The sequence below is a fragment of the Macaca fascicularis genome, chromosome 14 (assembly GCF_037993035.2).
Source record: "Macaca fascicularis isolate 582-1 chromosome 14, T2T-MFA8v1.1".
Lineage (NCBI taxonomy): Eukaryota > Metazoa > Chordata > Mammalia > Primates > Cercopithecidae > Macaca > Macaca fascicularis.
The window spans coordinates 129,771,749-129,791,425 of NC_088388.1; the positions used below are offsets into that span (position 1 = coordinate 129,771,749).

A 19,677-nucleotide genomic window follows, 5' to 3' on the forward strand; every position below is an offset into this window, starting at 1 on the left:
GGTATCTTCTGGTCTCACTATATATGATCTCACTCTTTGTTTTATAACCTATGCTTTCTAAGGAAGCTGAAAACCCTGAGCTTTCAGTGATAGGCCACAGCTGAATTTCTCCATCTTTATAAAAGGCATGGTTGCATTTTTGAAGACTTAGAACTTGCAGTTATAAAGAGTACAATTTTGGGTAAACAAGCCAGAGTGAATTTCTTGGTCAGAGGATTCTTCACAAGGGGCCATCCAATCAAACTTTGAAGGCATCCAGACACATTCTGGAATAAAAGAAACAACATTGGACAAGGACCAAATGAGTTGATTCTATTCCCAGTTCTGTTGTATGAACCTAAGCATGTGATTGCCCTTCTCTGGACACCACTTCTGAGTGTAAAATGACAGCGTGAGATACTCATAGAAGGGTTCCTAAGCTGTATTTCAGAGTCATCCTCCAAATTCAGCTTGTGGAGTTCAACATGTTTTTAGATAGTATTAAGATAGCATGAAGCCAAATCATTAAAAAATATAATTATTTCCCTAGACCATACTGTTCCTCCCTGTAAAGTCTTCAGAATAGATATGTCCATGGATAGAAATGGCCAAAAGCAGTAAAATGACACTTACCTGTCAAATAAGCTGTGTTATCAGCCCCAGTGTAGGAAAGTGGATCTGCTCCAGGAACCCCCCAAAATCTCCCCACCTTCCTTGAAGCCTGACCTCTACTCCTACCATTGTACTGTGTTCTGTTCAACTGGCTGGTGGGCAGCAGACTGCAAATAAGAGGTTTCCAGGGCCCACGTGCACCAGAGCTACTCATACATGTGATGTATGGGGGTGGGGATGGGGCTAAACCACTGTCCCACAGTCTGCCAAACTAGACTAGAGATTAGCACAACATGGGAAGTTGTCCACATCCAGAGGGCCAAGAGAGGCTTCTCTAGGGGAATGACCTAATTCACCATCTATTCCACTGTTTAAACCTTCAGAAATATCCAATTTTATTGCTTTCACTTTCTTACTCAGAATCAACAGCAGTGATCTTCTCAAATTCCATTCAAACTGTACAGATATTCAAGACTCTCTAGTTTAGACCCAAACTCTATGAACTCTCAGTACTCTTGAACCACAGCCTCAGGTTCATCCACGTTGGATCACGCTGATTTCCACAGAGCTTTATGTTCACACCCAGCCTTTGCCATGCCATTCCCTTCAGTTTAAGTAAGTTCCCACTTTCTTTCATTCCAAACTGATCAAGACCAATGTTGTTCTGAGAGCTCTCACCGACCATGCCAAGCTACCATGGTCTTTTCCTTTTGAGTCCCAGTTTCACTTAAAGTATAACCAAATATACTACAAGAGAAAGAGCAGGCTCTTGGGTGTTCAGAGACCTGGCCAGTTACTACTTGTACAACTGTGGATAAGTTAGTTAACCTCTTTACTTGAAAATTAAGGATAATAGTATTTATCTTCTGGAAACACTGTAAAGGTTAAATAAAATGCCATGTGGAATTTTCACACAGAAGAGGTTCATTAAGTGGTGTTTTGCTCCCCACTTCCAGAGCCCCAACCTTTAGAAGAAGAGGGATTTTGTCCATTGTGATTTCATCTATGATCTTATTTTAATTCCAATTTGATATCAACACTGGGTACTTGTTTGTTTGTTTGTTTAAGTAAACGGCTTCAGATGCCTACATCTCTGCCTAAGGCATTCTCTCCCACAAGCTTCACTTACTATCTAGACATTTTCATGGTAACAGGGAAAGTCATGTGGGAAGGGCAAGAAAGCTAGGACATTTCTACTCATGGCCCTCCAGATGGATGCTTTTAGTCCAGATCCTCTCAGGTGTGAGGGACAGAAGCTCAACTCAAACCAATTTAAGCAAAGAAGGGATCAGGAATTCTGAAAGGTGGGTGTCTGGTTCCAGGCATGACATGTCCTCCTTTCAGTGACGGCCTCTCCTCTTGCTCCTTCTTTCCTTTATGTTGACTCCATTTCCTTGCAGAGTTCTCCATGTGTTAGGAAAGATGTCCTCTAGCTACAGCCCCTCTTTCCCCAAAGCACTTGGAAATTTCTCAGGAAAGAAACTGACCAGGCCAGGGGCCTGTGCCCACTCTTACGCCAACAGTAGAGCAGTGCCCACTCCAACAACATCCGACTGATTCCCAGTGTTCTGGGGATGCAGATGCAAGAGTCACCCTGTCTACTACAGATCCAGGAAAAAATCTCTGGCAGTTAGCATCCTGAAGGCACCGAATCACACTCTGAAGTTCTTGTCGAATATTATCTAGCATACTGCTTGGTTTTTTCGAGCAAGCTGATCCTAAAAACCAGGAGCCAATGTGTCTGCATGCTGATCACTGTACTAGGACATCTATAACCTTCATTTTAATGAATTTACAACAACTCTGTGCAGTAGGTATTATTATTTCCACCTTAAGGATGAGGTGGGATGAGACGACATGAGAACATTGAGCATTACTGGATTGAACTTGATCAAGGGACTTAGACTCGAATCCAGGTCTTCTGATTTTAAATCTTAAATTACTTCTGTTATACTGCTCTATGGTAGTTCTTCTTTTTGAGATGAATGTGATAAATACAAATCAAGGCCAGATGACTATGCCTGTAATTCAATTAGAAAACACTGAAAACTCTCCTTTTGTAGGACTTTGGGCTTACATCCCTGTGTCCTTAATTTCTGGGCTGCTAACAGTTACACTTTCATTTTAAGATCAGTTTGGGCAACTTATCAATAAATCAGAAAACCTGCTGCTCTAAGTCAAATTCTCAAAATAGACTCACATAATTCAGACATTACCTGTGCCTGGACCCATTCCATTCCCAACCGAAGAGACCATGCTCAGAGCCCCATCCAAGATGGCTGCAACTCTCCCTTTCTGGGGAGACTCCCTTTAAGGTAGGAGGCTGCCTTCTTCCTACTATGGTTTTCACTATCCCTGAAGTGGCATTGCAGGTCAAAGCTGAACCCTGCCCAACCCCAGATGTGCGAGGGCAGGCTGGCTTCCTCTTCCCCCAGGGCAGGCTCCTCCAAGCTTCTGGGCATGTAAGATCACCCACCGCACGGAGCCTCAGCAGAGGCAGGCCACAGCAGGCGGATGGCAGCAGAGCAGCGGCTTTTGTTAAGTCCTGAACATTATTTCAGCACTGCTCTTTAGATTTAAGCTCCCGCAGTTCTTTCCATAATAGCTGAGAGAAATAAAAAACACTGCCTCCACACCCCTTCCTCCCTCACTCACAGGCACACGCACACCCACCTCCTCCTCCCCCTCATGGTGGCATTCTGTCTGCCAGTCCTTCAAGCCTGGCCCACCATGTGTGAGTGATTATGCATCCCCTCTCCTATGTCTGCTGTCAGGGTTCAGCTGGGATTTGGACAGCAGGGCAGCCAGGTCCCACAGTGAGCTTACTGGACTTATTGTCTATCGTTGGGTGAGGTGACAGGTGTGCATGGGGGCAGTTTACAGACAATCAATCCCTGTTTGTACCAGCTCATTGCACACAGTGCAGATTCCTAAGCTGCCCGATGATAAAAGGTTTATGAAATGCAATCCTAGCTGCCCTCTCCAAAGGAGTTAAAGACCTCATCTGTTTCCCCTTCCTTATTTAAAAAAAAATTTTATGCCCCTTCCTTGTTTCTTATCTGCAAACAGAAAAATCATGTCTGTAGTAAAGTTCTTCTAACTTCAAGGCGTGTGGGTGGTGAGAGATTACCATTCTGTCTAGAATTTAAGGTCCCTTTCTGGACGTTAATTTCGTCTTAAGACATTCATCCTCCTCTGCAAAAAAAGTGGACCCATGAACTGGGAAGCAAATGGTGCATAACATAAATCTGGCTAATGCAAAAGGCAAAGTGAGTCCTCCAGACACCTGATGAGAAGTACTTGAGCCTTCTAACTCAGAGGAAGGAGCTCTGATTGCTGAGGAGGGAACTGTGATTTCAAAGTGTCCCCCCTTCCAATCATAGCTCCCCCCAGTCATAACTTCCCCCAGTCAGAGGTTCTTTAGTCATTGCCTCACTTCTGGCAGAAATCTCTAACCATAGTCACAAGCCACCCCAAAGCAGAAGGACCAAGCCATGCGTTCTTTGGGATAGTTGCAACAATGGAGATTCTCAGTCCTAAGCCTGATAGATCCTGAGACTAGAATGGAAAATGGAAAGGAAGTTTGTTGACTGCATTGATGAGACCTGTTCCATTAGGCAAGAGATGTACTTGGTTGAATGAAACCCTTCTGTGTGTAGCCTAGGATCAGCTTTTCGACTTGTAATTATAGCAATGAGCAGCTGACTGATCCAACAGGCCTGTATTGGTGATGCTGTGTTAAACCCAATAACAAAGGAGGAAAAGAGATGCCTTCTCTAGAAGGAAGTTAATGGTGTGCTTTTGTGAAACCTGAGGGCCACTGGGAAATTTTACTTCATGTGGCAAATTCAAGCATTGAAAGAGCTATAGCTCTCAAGATAGTTTAGCATTTAGCTGTGTTCAGAGCCCAAATTAGACTTCTGGTTCGGCAATCCCTGAGGATATATTTTGCCTCAATGAATGCACAAAGCATAATGCTGAGACTGCTCTGTCCAGGAGTCTTAGTTCCCAAGCACAGATAGCTTCCACCAATGCCACGTGGTAGACCACATCCATCTCAATTTGTTAAAACAGTAAAATTAATGAAAATTAGTTGATGGTTAGGATGTCTGGCTATGGTTGGGATGGGGGTGTAATTGCTATCCTGTTTCAGATGTGGAGTTGAAATGACTCAACCTAATCCCACAGCCCCTACGGGACAGAACTGGGATTTGGACCCCAAGCAAAGCAGCCCTAAGTCTGTGCTCTCAATCAACAAGTCATGTCAGTGATGCCCAGTGTCTGTGCCTGCCGGGTCCAGACATGGTTACCTTACCTGTGTGCAGAAAGTAACTGCCAAGAATCATATTGTGCTAAGATTTATGTAAGAAAAATATTTTCAAGCTTTTATTGCTATACAGAAGGGTAGGATGGGGAATCTCAGACAAGTCACTAGAACCTCAAATCTACTTGGTATATTTCTAACTCTAGTTCTTAATTCATGGTATCCTCGTCCAGCAATATCCTTCCCTCTGCCTCAGATCTAGGATCAGAGTCCCTCTCAAGGTATTCATGACTCCCACCATCTCCAAAGAACTTTACAAAACTGTCATAGAAAACGACCAGCTATCATGTGCGGTCTGATGAAATTCATTCTATGTACCAACCATTTGAAACTCAGTTAAGATTGAAAGCAGTATATGAGTCTTCCTGTAGTTTTGTATCAACATATTGTAATGTTTATCAATAATCTCATTGCTACTGAAAACAGCAAAAAGATTATACGCTAGGATGCTTGATATCTATTTGAGTCCCTCACGGTGTTTAGCACAGGATATTATTTTTGAAGTTGATCTAAGATGAAAATGCTTAGGTTTAAATCCTGATTCCACTCCTTAACTGTTGTGTGGCTGTGGACAATCTTTTTCTGAGCCTCAACGCCCTCGTGTATAAAATGGGGAGGATAATATCACCACTTCACAGGTTATGAGGATTTAATGAGAAAAAATGCATACAGAACACTGAGTATCATGCCTAGCACATTGCAAATAAATATCAATGAATATCAACTCTGATGATTAATTTCTTATTATTTGTACACACATGGGAGCTTAATAAACATTGGTAACTGTATAGATTTATTATAGTTCAGAGTGAGGACATTTACAAATGTTAGTGTCTGCCTCTCCAGATTGGGACTAAAGACTTACCAGTGGTCCATGATCTTTGTCATCGTTCTGGAGAGAAATGAAACGGTGGTGAAAGGAAGCCACCTTCCTTTTGCACAGCACTGTTATCACCTTCCGTCACAGTTGTTCCAAAGCATTTAATTACACATGTCACTATGCTGAGCACCGCACAAAACGTCTCATCTACAGATAAAATTCTTGTCCATTGGGAGCTCACAGTATCAAGGACATTTTGATAGACATGTGAATTAGAACTTAATGGCAAGAAGAAAAAAGAAAATACCAGTTAACATAAAAAGTCTTTAAAATGGGAAGGAGGATAAGAAATTATTCCAGTTCTATAATTTTACAGACAAGAAGCCAAGGTTCACAGAGGTGAAATGATCTGCCTGAGGCCCCTTGGTTGTGCGGCGCTGTGAGTAGGATCTTGAGGTCCCCAGATCTTGAGGTCCCAGGGCCCCTTCCTCCCATGGTCACAAGATCCCACATTCCAGGGAGGGTTGTTCCTGTTCATACTCAACACAGGGTCAACTTCTGGGAGGCCAAGGCTGGAAGGACTGCTTGAGGCAAGGAGTTTGAAACCAGCCTGAGCAACATAGTGAGACTTCATCTCCACAGAAAATTAGACAAACAAACAAACAAAAAATTAGCTGGTGGGTAAGGCAGGAGGGTTACCTGAGCCCAGGAGTTCAAAGTTGCCATGAGCTGTGATTGCACCACTGCACTCCAGTCTTGGTGACAGAGCAAAAATCTGTAAAAACAAAAAAAGAACGACAGAAAAAGAAAAAAAAATAAAACAAGGTAAATTGTGTGTCTTAGACATGTACAAAATGGCAGTGATGTTTTCATTTCACCTCTGTACACTAAAATACAAACAGACAATGAGTACTTTTCTTCTATGCAGTTTGAAAATACATTAGCATTTTTATGGGGGTTACAAGGAAGTATAATAATTGGCAGTGGAGTTCTAGAAGAATATTTTTAAAATGTGTGTCAAGGCATAGTGGGGGTATGAATGTGTCAGAATTGACTAAGGAAGGTTCTGTGAGAAGCTACATTTTCTTTTTCTTCTTTTTTTTCTTTTTCTTGAGACAGGGTCTGGCTCTGTCGCCCAGGCTGGATTGTAGTGGCGCAATCTCTGCCCACAGCAATCTCCGCCTCCTAGGCTCAAGCGATTCTCCTGCCTCAGCCACCTAAGTGGCTGGAACCACAGGTGCGCACCACCATATCCAGATATTTTTGGATGTTTTTAGTAGAGATAGGGTTTCACCATGTTGTCCAGGCTGCTGTCGAATTCCTGAGCTCAGGCTACAGGCCTTCCTTGGCCATCTGAAGTTCTGGATACACAGGCGTGAGCCTCTGTGCCCAGCCAGGGGCTACATTTTCCAGATGTTTTGTTCACATCCTCTAAATTGCCTCTCATAAGGGGAAGCCAAAAATTAGAATAAACTTCCAGGCCCTAGAATTAGATCTCTTAAGAAATCATGTATATCCATTAGGTTATTTCTGTTTGGTTTTTATGCTTTCCTGTCACCAAGGAGATTAATGTCTTCAACGCTCTGAGGAACTTCACAAAGTTTACACTCAGAAAGCCCCTCTACATGTCTAACCTGAACCTTTCTTGCTGCAGTTTGAATCACAGATGCTTATATTATTGCTTTAGTAGATGTGGATTGGCTAAGTCAATAAACTCCTACTTTGTTTTCTTTTGAAGAAGGTTCTCCATCTTCAGACTGCAGAACTTCTTCTCAAATACTAGGTACTTGGTACCTTTTCATGGTATCATATACACATGGATGACTTTAGGAAATTGATTTTTAAAAAGTGAATGAAAAAGAGGAATAACATAGATGTTCTGAAACAGGAGTGACAGGAGGAGAAAATAGAAAGTTATTTACTATTTTCAAAGCAACTAAGTAGAAAGGTTGATGAAAGAGAAAAAAAAAAAAGCTGTCACTGAATGATATTTCCATCGGAGGGGAAAATAGGTACCAACAAATGAAATCTGACTCATCTTTACAAGTTTCACTGAGCATGAAAATGTCCCTTTAAAATTTCCCATAAGCCATGGCTGGCTATGGGATTTTTCCAGTGCAAAGGGAATCTGAGTTCAGGAGGCCAGGGAATGCCAGGGGGAAAGGGATTTTCTGATATTCAGAAGACTCAGAGACTGTCAGTTTAAAAAATGAAAGTAATATAGAAGGGGCAAAGTGGCATTTATCATTCTATCTCTCCAGGCTCCTGTCTCTTTAATCAGCTAGCCTGATTTGCCCAGTAAATGATTCCTGAGAGAGAGAGAGAGTGTGTGTGTGTGTGTGTGCCCGCGCGCGTGTGTTGTAGCTCTGTCAATCCTTGGATTAGAACCAATGATTGCAGCTTGTAGGAGGGCTGTCCAGGGCCAGATTGTACAATGTGTCTCAGTGCCAGAGTATGAGTGGAGATAATTACGGAGAAGTCATACTCTCTCACACCCTCGGTTTTCTTGTTGTGTCCTTCAGCAAAACAGTGGATTTAAATCTCCTTGCACAAGCTTGAGAGCAACACAGTCTATCAGGAAAGAAAGAAAAAAACCGAACCTGACAAAAAAGAAGAAAAAGAAGAAGAAAAAAAATCATGAAAACCATCCAGCCAAAAATGCACAATTCTATCTCTTGGGCAGTCTTCACGGGGCTGGCTGCTCTGTGTCTCTTCCAAGGTAAGAGCTTGCTGTTGATTTGCCTACGGTAGACCCAGGAATTGTACAGTGTGCTTTATAAGATTCGCAGACTCCCCGAGTCGGCTGTGCTGCACTGTTTGCAGGTGGAGGAGAGAGCGTTTAGACAGCATGGCTGGGACTTCATTCTCCCGACTAGGCTGTGAGAATATTGATTTGATTCTGGCTGCTACCGGAATGGGGGAATGTATGTGCATAAGTAAAACATGTTTGGTGCTCCTGTTAGGTCTGTGGTTGTGTGCTAGGCTCCCTGGCTTCATGCACATTCTTGCACACATATACAACGGAGCACACATGTAAGCAGGGGGAAATGACAGATTCGGAGGGCAACAGGGTTGCCAAGGTGTTGGTTATGCGACTGGGAAGAAATTACAAGAGGAAACTTTAAATATCCGCCAGCGAACTTGCAAAGCTTTTAAAAGGAGCAAAGGGGAAAATGCAGGCTAGAAAGAATCAGGTTCAGGTGCTTCTTGTGAGGTTCTGGTCAGCGATCCGGCTTCAAGGGATGAGTCAATTTGCAGCAGTGGGGGACAACTGTCTTAGTTTTGAATGTGTTCGGGGGTGTGTTTGTGGCTGGGGTGGGGGGTGTGGATAACAATCAGATAAAAGGAAGGGGAGTCGGGGCTCTGAAATTCTAAAAAGCTTTTCGAAGTTGAAGGGAGAGAGGCAATAAGAGTCGAATGCCAATTTTCTGTTTATTTATCGGCTGAGCCCGGAGCCCTGGGGGCTGCAGTTGGTGCATGCTTTGATGTTCCCAGTGCTGTGTTCTGTGCATTTGGAATTGGCCTCCACCTTGAGTCCATTTGCTGCACCGTGCCCCCACCCCCGACACCCCATCCCAGCTCTCACGTCCGTTCGTTCCAGCAACAGAATTATCCATTAATCAGCTTGCTCCCACCTGCCCTGTCCTTTGGGGTACCTAGTTTGCCTCTTTCGTATTAAACATAGCTAAACTCGTAAGGATCGAGGCAAGCTGAGAAACTTTCCCAGGGTGACCCAGCAGGGCTCTGGGAGGAGGAGCCCTCTCTTGGGAGGTGAGGCTCAGTCCTATGCAGTTGTATTCCCAGAGGAAAGTTCCCTCTGACCCAGTGAAAAAACCCAGTGAAAAACACCCCCTCGCCCTCTTCTCCCCCTGCAATATGGAGTTCTCCTGATCTGGACTGAGTCCTGAGCTGTAGTCCTGCTGACTCTTCTCCGAGGTTAGGACCTAGGGATTGCTGCTGTCCTCTTTACATAGGTTGCAGTGGCTGCAGTGTGGATCCACGTAAGGTGGGCGGAGAGACTAGGCTGGAAAGACCAAATGTGTACACCCTTGACTGGGGCTCGACGAAGAAGGCAAGGAGGGGGACAGAAAGGATCTGTGTCGCATAAGGAAGTCTAAGGTGGTGAATCTTGCAGGGATGTCCATGATGTCACCTGCTGCACCCAACACCAGGAGGCATGGGCCTCAGGATCTCCCTCGTCTCCCCTAGGGGCTTTGGTGTGTGTATGAGTGAAGGGAGTCAACTTGGAGGCATCCTTGATTGACTCCTCTTATATAATATGGAGCAGTATCAGCGTGTGTGTGCGTGCATGTGTGTGCGCCCCTGCTTGTTCTGGGTGCACAAGAATGAAGTAGGGAGACTGAGTTCAGGATCGGGCACTTTCGGGAAAGCGGTTTCTATGGGGGCTGACGGCAAAAATGAACACTAAGCAGGAAGGGGTAGGGTGAGGGGTGAGAGGTAGGGAGAGGGAAGGTCCCAAGCCCTCAGTAATTTCTGTCTCTCCTGAGATCCGTGTCTCTTCTGTCTGTAACATGGAACTGGAGACAATGACCAAACTTCCACCATCAACAGCCCTGCTGGCTGCATGCCAGGAGCCCCAGGGCCATACTGAATTTACATATAAATTAGCATACGTGATTTTTTTTTTTTTCCATCAGAATAAATGCAGGGAAGCATAATATTTGCTCATACTTTGAATCGTCTCTGAATAGATGAGTAGCAAAGTGGTGGTGCAAATCTATCTAAGGTGCCATCTGATTTTGTGGTCTTGTTCCTACCTTGGGGTAGGGGTGGTGGCGACAGGACTATCTGAGACCTTATCACATTCTACCAAATCCCGAATTTCTCAAAAAGAATGATGGCCTTATTTGTACTACCCTCACCCAATCAGCCCTGAATAGGCTTCAGTGTGTCGTAATAGAACAAGGCTGCCCAATTTTAAGACAGAACAACCCCCAAAGACCCCCGTATTGCATGCCAGTCAGATGTGGCCAAGGTGGTGTCTGTTTTCTCTTTCGGGGGAAGGACACTGAAGTCTGCCAGCTATCTCTTATCAAACTTGCAGAATTACTGAGGCAGCCCAGGTCTTGCCTGCAATAATCCCCCCCTATTGCATGGACCCAGTGGGACTAGTTAGAATGCAGTACACATTCCAAGGCGATTTTTTCTTCTCCTCTGTTTTTGTTTTAAGCTGGTTCTTCCTAGAGCTGCTACTTCCTGTGCCTCCTGCCTCTTGAAAAGGTGCCTGGTGCTAGTGGCAGGTTAGGAACCCCTCGCTGACCTGCTCCTCCCCCCAACCCAACCAGCAACCATGATCCAGCTTAGGTAGGGAGGGGGGTTTCTGAGGGAATCAGCACGATTAGTGACGCGGACAGGAGGGGGCGATTAGCTCCCTGGCGCTCTGGCCCGAAGATACACCAGGGTTGATTAAGCAGAGGCATCTCTTTCCTGGGCGCAGACGCTACGGAGCTGGATCAGATGCTGTCCTTTGCAGCACACCCGCCGCCCACCTTCTGCCACTGAGAGCCTCTGAAAGGAATGGCTGGTTGTGCTGCAGCTTCCTCTTTCTAGAAAACCGACCATTTCTCCTTCGAAGGATTATTGTTTCTTTTAACACCTTCCGATTTGCTTGGGTAGGTTCCTCTCTTACCTTTCTCATTTCCTCACCTCTCCTCACATCCCGCATCCACTTAGCAGCTAGCTTGAGACACAGACAGGGCAGAGGAGGAGGAAAAGGTGCCTTGGCAAAGTTCACACTCCCCTTCGCGCAGCACCCAGGAGGTGGGCAGTGGGCGCCGTTCAGCTAGGCAGGCCGGCCAGGTTCCTGCCATGTACAGTACACATGTGGTGCCAGCAGCAGCTTGAAGTGGGCAATGCTTCTGATATTCATGGGTGGCAGACGAGACCATGACAATATTTACTGGCAAAGTGGAAACATTAGCCTGGATGTTTGGCCCCTGGGCCTGATATAGGCATTGTAGGCTCTTGGAAGCATGGCAGCAAGGGGAGGGGTCAGGGAGCCTCACTGAGTGGAACTTGCCTGCCAGGCTTGGGGCTGCCAACTTGGGGCAAGTTCCTGGCAAGGCGTGCACAGTGGCACAAAGGTAGCTCACCTCCACCCTTTGCATTAGGAGGCCACTCCAACGGGGACGGCCCTCTGAGCGTTCGCTCAAGCGTGCCTGGAGACTGTCTGCCGTGGCCAGCAGGTCTCACGGCATGAAGACCATTCTTGAAACTGCAGCTTTAGTTACCAGGCACAGAGCCTGGTCCTGGTCCTGATTCTTCCCTTTTTTGGTTCCCTTAAAGCCTAATATAAGCCCCGAAAACCCGTCTTATCAGCTGCAATGTACAGTCCCTGACTTCTGTTCTTTCTCAGTAACCTCCTTCTGTAGCGCTGGTTTTAATTCAGGGGTCCTGAATAGTGTTTTCCGGTGTCCTTCTTGGTTCCCTGCTTGAGGTGATAGCGTCTAGACTGCCTCCTGGCAGATTCCTGGGTTCTGCTCTGTGCCTGCGTGCTGTCTGCCATGCTGGTACTGGCTCCTTTTCTTGACAGGACAAACAGCCTGGTGTTGATTTTAGCCAAAACTTGTCCCTTGGGATGAAGTGAGCTCTCTCAATATCCCAAGAAATGGCAGAATTTCTGAATCAGTATGGGGCATGTGATTCTGACGTGTGCAAGAGACACGTGCTGCAGAGATGTGCAATGCTCTTACCGTTCAATCATGGTAGATGCACACTTTGGGTAAGACGAACAGGTCTGTGATTTGGCTTTTTTCCAAGTATTTTGAATTCAAGCTCATGGTCTGCTTCTGCCCACAAACTAGAATGCTAAAGATTCAAAAACAAACAAACAAACAAACACCCACATTGCTCTCTGTCCTGCTGTAGCAGAGGTCCTACAAATGCTTCAAACCCCCAATATGTATGGTCTCCAGGTTTCAAGCCACTTCTAGTGGTCTGAACATAGCTCCATGGGGAACATGTACTTCTAAGCTCAAACTGCTCTGTTTTTGGTAGGGGAAAATCTTTCCCTCTGTGGGCCCATCTCCCCACCTGCCCGCCAGGCCGGGGGGCGACTCCCTTGGGTGTTGTAAGGACTCATTAATGCTTGTAACACTCCAAACATGTGGTGCTAAGTGGAACTCCATGCTGAGATTATATTTATGCAGTTTACTTCCTTTCTGCTCTATTGTCTTGTTACGTGTTTACTTTATGTCTGTAGTCATTTGAAATTCAATAAAACCAATTAAACATAAAAAAAGAAAGCATGCAGGAATAAAGGAGTCCATGGCATACAGGTTGGAAGGGTCGAAGGGTACCATCCCAGTGTTCCTGGAAGCATCTCCTCCCCTCTGTGGGAGGTTAGCTTCATCTTATCAGAGAGTGCACTGGGGAAGGGCAGAGGGGCTTTCGAAGGCACTTGCAGGGAGCATGCCTCCCACCCCTTTGCAAAAGGAGGCTTCAGTGTGGGACTGCAGTGTGAATGGTGGAGAGGGGGAGCACTAGGGAGGATGGAGCTAGAGGTAGGAGTTTCAGAAAAAATAGCTCTAATCTGGATTGGCAAAGGGTGGGAAAAAAGAGCTCTATCCTCTGCTTTGACTATGATTTTGGTCAGTAACCTCTGAGAGCTTTATTTTTTCTTTCATGTATGTATGCGTGTATGCGTGTACGTATGTATGTCTTTATTTATGTAACCTTATGGATTAAGCCTGCTCTTGCTACCACTGCTTACACTGAAAAGATATAGGAGTGCATCCGTTTTCCTTCCCATTCTCTCTCCCTCCTTCCCTCCTTCTCTCCTTCTGCCCACTCCCCCTACTTCTCTGTTCTCCACCTTTTCTTTTTCTCTTTCCCTTTTTCTTTCTCCCTTTCGTTTTTCCTTCTCCTCTATGGGAAAAGTAATTGATCAGTTGACAGATCTAGGTCAAGCTGGCAGGGGTTGCTCTGCTTCATGCAGGCTTGCCTAGGAGAAGGAGGGGAGAGCCTGTCTTCACAGTTCACAAGGAGCCCAGCTGATGTGATGGAAGCGGGGAGGGAGGCCAGTGGACCATGGGCGAGTTCAGCCCCCATCAAAAGGTTCTCTGGGATCCTATTAATTACAGAGTCTTCCATTATTTGGTATCTCTCACACTCTAATTTTCCATATCAAATTTATCTTTGCCTATTTCCTGCTTTTTTTCTCAGCTTTTATAAGCTGCCTGTTTCGGTTTTTCTTTTTCTTCTTTCTACTTGCCCCTCCTTTCTCTTCTCCTTTTCTACTGCTTCTAAAATCATGACAGGAGATCACAGAATCTCCCCTGCTTAAGTCATATTAGAGAAATGGCCTTTTGTTTATTTGCAAGCGGAGAAACAGAAACCCTGCCAGAAGAGCTCTGTAAGTCATTTGCAAACTGCAAAACAAACCAACAAAGATTCACATTTTCATTGCGGAGAAGAGAGTATTTCAAGAGAGACTGTCAAGCTAAGAAATCAAATATTGGAAAACACATTCTTCAGCTCTGTTACTAAGGACATCTTAGGTTACTAAATTTGATTCTTTTTTTTAGCTTCTGTGAGAGTATTGCCCTTTGCGATAATAAAAGACTGATCAAAAGACTGCTGGTTTTGGCTTTTACTTACTCATTCAAATTCACTCTCTAGCGGTGCTTCCTTTGCTCATCTTGGAAGTGTCACCAAACTCTCACCCTAAGACAAAATCCATCTGGTTGTTTATTTGTCCACTGGTTCAATCACATCCAAGTGCTTATTGAGTGCCTACTATGTTCGGTGCATTGTTTTAGGTGCCAGAGATACAACAGTGATGAAAAAGCAACTAATGGATAAGACCAAAGACCTAGTTGCATCTCTCAGATTTGGTTTGGCTTGGCATCCTTTGTCATAAATGGAAAGCAACAATAGCAGTACCAGAAGCAATGGTGGAGACTCCATGACACAGCTTCTGGCCTCCTGTGCAAATGATGACAGATGGCAGGAAAGTAACTAGCCCTCAATCCTTGTTTTGAGATGGGTTTGGGGAGAGGAGGTGCACACCCTGACTCTGGGTTCTCATAACACAGAGATGCTGCCTTTGCTACTCCACACAACCTCTTGTAGAAAGGGAGCTCATGGATGTCTTTGGTATATATAGGATGGGGAAGGCTGCTGTGAGTTCACTGCCTTTGTGGTCATTGTCTTGTGTGTTTGAGTTACTGATTGATGCTGAACATCACTGTCACCTCTCTGGCCTCTCCACCTCCTTTATGCCCTGACTTCTGCACAGAACTGGAGGGCCAAGAAGATAAAGGGAGAACACCAGAAAAGGCCAGGGAAGAATTTGCCTCAGACAGCTTTCTGGATGAGGCAAATACTATTCATCTGACCTCTGGGAGGGATTCAGATTTCAGGGTAGAGCTAAGATCACCTGCTCTATGAGAACGCCTTCAATTTGCTACCCACTCATCACATCTTAATTTAGAGTTCCTGGAATAATACAAATGCATCATTAACAAAAGGAATTTCTTTGTTTTCTTCTGGTGGGATACAATGTTTTGGACGTCACATTGTATAGTTGTTCTCCTACACACCCGTCTTCTTTTAATCCATGGATCGCGTTTGCAGAACTATGTGTGCAGAAGTAGCAAAGGTGCTCTGGTGCTCAGGCCGTGTACTATAGCTGCACCCTGAATGCTTTAGGGGGGCTGCTGCTATCTGCATTTCCATCATGGTGGCAGTGATCATTCCTAGGTTTTCTTATAAACAAGAACAGGTAATTACCTTTCTCATAAACCCATGATTCTTCCGAGTCCAGTGGTCTAGAGCAATTATACATCTCCCAGGTTGATCTCAGAAGTCAGAATGACCCTCAGCGGGTAGGTGCAATCTGCATTTATTTGCAATACTCTGTCCAAGCCAGTGGTTTGCAAACTTGCCATACCATAGAATCACCTGGAGAACTTTATAAAAATAACAATGTCTGGACCCTATCACAGACCAATTAAATCAGAATCCCTTTGGATGGGGCCGTACACTGATATTTTTAAGAGCTCTCCAAGAAGGCCTAATTTGCAGTCAGTTGAAAAGTGTACCTCTAAAGCCATCTGAACATGTTCAAAGACCTTGGGTAAGACACATCCCCTATATGGGCTTCAGTTTTCTCACTTTAAAATAAAACACTTGGACTGAAAGATTTTCAAGTCTCATTCCAAGTTCAACATTTGGCAATACTGCAAATAGTCTTTTTGAGTATAGTTATTGATAGGTAGTGGTGCTAAAAGAAAATACTCAGCACCAGCCTCTGCCTGCAGGAAGCTAAGAATATAAACAGCATCACAGACGAATGAACAGAGTCAGAACATGTAAGCGGTGTGTGTGCGTGCAAACTCTACATGCTGTCTCATACATATGATGCTGTGTGTTCATATATGGATGCATTTATTTACCTATAAAGTATACTTAGAATGGAAGGAAAGGATTAACTTGTCATGGGTAGGGGGAATAGAACTGAAAATGACTCTCAATTGATCAATTCCTAAGCCTTCCTTCAAGAGAAATTCAGGAGGCATTTGATTGAGGGTCAAAAACGAATGTGTTTGAGCTGGATTGGAGAGTGCTAAGCAATGAGGAGCCTTAGAAGAAGCTCCATCCTTAGGTGTCAGAATTACATATTTCTCTTCCACCTAGCCTCCCTGCCCCTCCCCAGGAATCAGTTATCCAGCTGCATTGCTTCCACTGCTCCCTCCTTCTCATGGTCAATAAAGACTCATGCTCAGAACCTCAATGACAATTTTGCAGCTTCGTGTGTTAGGTAGAAGTGATGCTGGCTCCACTCATATGGCCGGGTCAGCTCCTGTGGTGTGTGCAGGAGTGAAAACTTGTTTGTTTTCTGATGGAGTCAGCAGATCTAAGAGGCACATTAGAACAGGGCTACTGGCAGATCTGTGCCAAGTTTAGTCTCTGGACAACCCACACACCCACCTGGCTCCCCAGAGTGTTCATACTGCTCTGCCAGACAACCCTTGAAGCACAACCAGCTCAGGCTCAGAGGGACTTTCAAGATACTTCATTTCAGTTCCTCTCTTTGGGCTCTGACCCCTCAATAATGCAGCTGCAGTGGTCCTCCAGCCTCTATCGCCAACGATAGGAACTTGCATCTCTACAGAAGTCCATTGCATCTGACTGTCAGATTTCAGAGAGATAGGAGGATGGGAAGAAGAGGCAGGGGAAGAGGTAGGAGAAGGAGATTCTGCCTTCTTATAGAATCCAGCCAAAGGTCCTGTATCTGGAGAGTGATTATAACATAGTGGCCCCAGGGCCAGATTGCCTTGAGCCAAACCTGGCTCTGCCTCTTTCTAGTTTGAGATCTGCGGCAATTGAATCGATCTCTGTGCAACTCAGCTCCTCTTCAATAAGATAGAGATAATTATAGGACTTACCTTGTAAGGTTATTATAAAGATTAAATAAGTTAATGCAAATAAAGTGTTTGAATACTGCCTTGTACATAGTAAGCTCTCAATAAATATTACTTAATTCTACTACCCACAGGACTAGTCTAATTTTTCTACAACATGACTGTTTTCAAATATATGAAACTGTGATTTCTTCCCTTTTTCCCCTGAATCTCCTCTTTACGAGGTTAAATATTCCAAGGTTTGCCTCCTATTTTCTATAAAATCATCCATTAACAGAGTGCTGGTGGTTCTCTCCAGAGTTCTTTTTCTTCTTCTGCGTCCTTCCAGTCTTCTCCCAGTGTGTCCTGGTAGCCCAGATTATTAGAGCACAGCATATTATAGCTTCTCCCGATTCCAAATCCAAGTAGAGTGAAGTCTCAGCTCTCTGGCAAGGCGTGTAAATCCTAAGGGTCTGTCCTCAGTTTGCCTCTCCCCTAAACCGAGGCACTCCCTGCTCCATGGCCTCTTTGGGGTTTCCCGTTGCTCCCTCTGTATAGCACATGTGCATGCTGTTCCTTCGGCTTATGTTCAGGCCCTACCCTGCCCCTCTCTACCTAGAAAATGCGTTTGATAATTTCAGACTAAATTCAAAGTTCGGTACTTTTTCCTTTGAGTCTTTTTTTTTTTTTTTTTTTTTTTTTTAAGATAGAGTCTCGTGCCCAGGCTTCAGATGCAATGGTGCCATCTCATCTTACCACAACCTCAGCCTCCCAGATTCAAGCGATTCTCCTGCCTCAGCCTCCAGAGTAGTTGGGATTACAGGCATGTGCCACCATGCCCAGCTAATTGTTTTCTATTTTTAGTAGAGATGGGGTTTCTCCATGTTGGTCAGGCTGATCTTGAACTCCCGACCTCAGGTGATCCACCTGCCTCAGCCTCTGAAAGTGCTGGGATTACAGGCGTGAGTCACCGCGCCCGGCCGAGTCTTCTTACTCCTTCTCTTATGCTTGCCTTGCTCTTTTTCTTACCTTTTCTGTTCATATCTACAACATGTTAGTGTAGGTGACCTATTTACATGTCGATCTCCCCCAACCAGGCTGTGGGCTCCAGAAGGGCCAGGACTGTCTTATTTATCTTTATATACCTAGTACACATAGCACAGCCCCTTGGATAAATGTGACACTCAGTGTTTATGGATGAAAGGAAGGGAGGAAGACCTGAGATGTCACTAGGTATTTCAGCTGCCCTATAACTCTGCCGACTTAAGGTGAGCTATTGTTCATTCAACTCTTCCTTATCGTTTGCCCGAGTTGTTTCACTAGGTATGCAAGAACCTGACCTCAGAACTTACCCTTTCTATTATAAAGCCATTTTCTTAGATTCAGCTCATCTCTTCTGTCTGACAGATCCTTTTTTTTAGATCCTAACTTATTTTCCCCATACATTAGTAATCCCTCCTGGCTGTAATCAATAATAAACCGGATGTTATGGGTACCTATGTAGTAGTACTTGTGGAGCTCAGTATTTCAGGCTCAACTGACCCAAGAGTGGAAAAGTCATTCTAATGGTGAACTGCTCAGATCAGTAGGGAAGGGGGAAGAAGCTACGCTCTACATCTAGGTGAGGTGCTGGCATCAGAGGGAAGAATGGGGATAGGGAAGATTGAACCTAAGAAAAGAGGAAAATGACTGGATGAATTTATCCAGTTGGAGAAGGTGAAGTGGTCCAATGTTTTTTAGCTGTTTCTCCAAATCTAGTCTCCCTTTCTTCCACAAAGCTGTCCACTAGGGTACTTGACTCTCTTCCTGAACAGTCAAGAGGGAACTCAGCCCAGACATGGAATAGATTAATCAACAGCTTTTTTCCTCAGTGCAATTGATGATATATGAACATTTATAGTTGGATAAACCATTTTGCTACTTCTGAGGACAAATAAGAATTAAGTAATCATTCTACGTTTCCTCTTCCTTTTCCATGAAAACCTCCCGATAAAAGGATCTAAATGCCATATTGTCATCTTTTCCATTATTTTCTCATACTGCTAACTCCTTGTCCAAGGTCAAATAATTTAATAATTAAATTCAGAAGCTTTTTCATGGACTCCTAGAGTTGTCAGATACCATGGCATTTCACTTGCCCTGTCTCCTCCCCAAGGCAACAATACTGTCTGAACTGTGTTGATTAATTCCTGCTCGAGAATTCCAGAGATTTCTAGTGGCCAGACACTCACTACCTGGGTTGTGGCTCTCAGTTCTGGTTGCCTATCAGAATCACCTCTGGAGATTATTATGAAGCAGATGCCCAGGTCTGACTCTCAAAAATTCTCCTGGCACAGGTCGAAATAGGGCAAGTTCATCTCTATTTCAAAAGAACAACAGATGATTCTATTGGGAGGTACAGCTAAGCATAACTGATGTTAACACTCTTTTTCATAGCTGATAAACTATGTGAGAAAGCACTTTGCAATTCTGGCAGGCATTTTCGATGCCTCCTCAATATCAATTCTATCCTTTCTCTTTCAAAATAATACTCTAAATTTTTTCATAGTAGGAACATGCCCATTTAAAATACTCAA

At 44.5% G+C, this 19,677-nt stretch overlaps 1 protein-coding gene across 27 annotated transcripts in view; it reads left to right on the forward strand.

Moving 5' to 3' along the window:
- NTM (neurotrimin) overlaps nucleotides 1-19,677 on the forward strand; it is a 1,404,754-nt gene that overhangs the window by 431,480 nt on the left and 953,597 nt on the right. For 17 of the 27 annotated variants that reach the window (XM_065529242.2, XM_065529241.2, XM_065529244.2 and 14 more), the window contains exon 1: nucleotides 8,190-8,454. Coding sequence is in view for 18 of the 27 variants with exons in the window: in XM_045369940.3 (XP_045225875.1) it covers nucleotides 8,373-8,454 (82 nt within the window). In the remaining 9 variants the exon portion in view is untranslated. Of the gene's footprint in view, nucleotides 1-7,849; nucleotides 7,951-8,189; nucleotides 8,455-8,540; nucleotides 11,369-19,677 lie in introns of those variants that run through there. The other 10 variants (XR_012423935.1, XM_045369936.3, XM_015436083.4 and 7 more) reach the window with 3 other exon arrangements.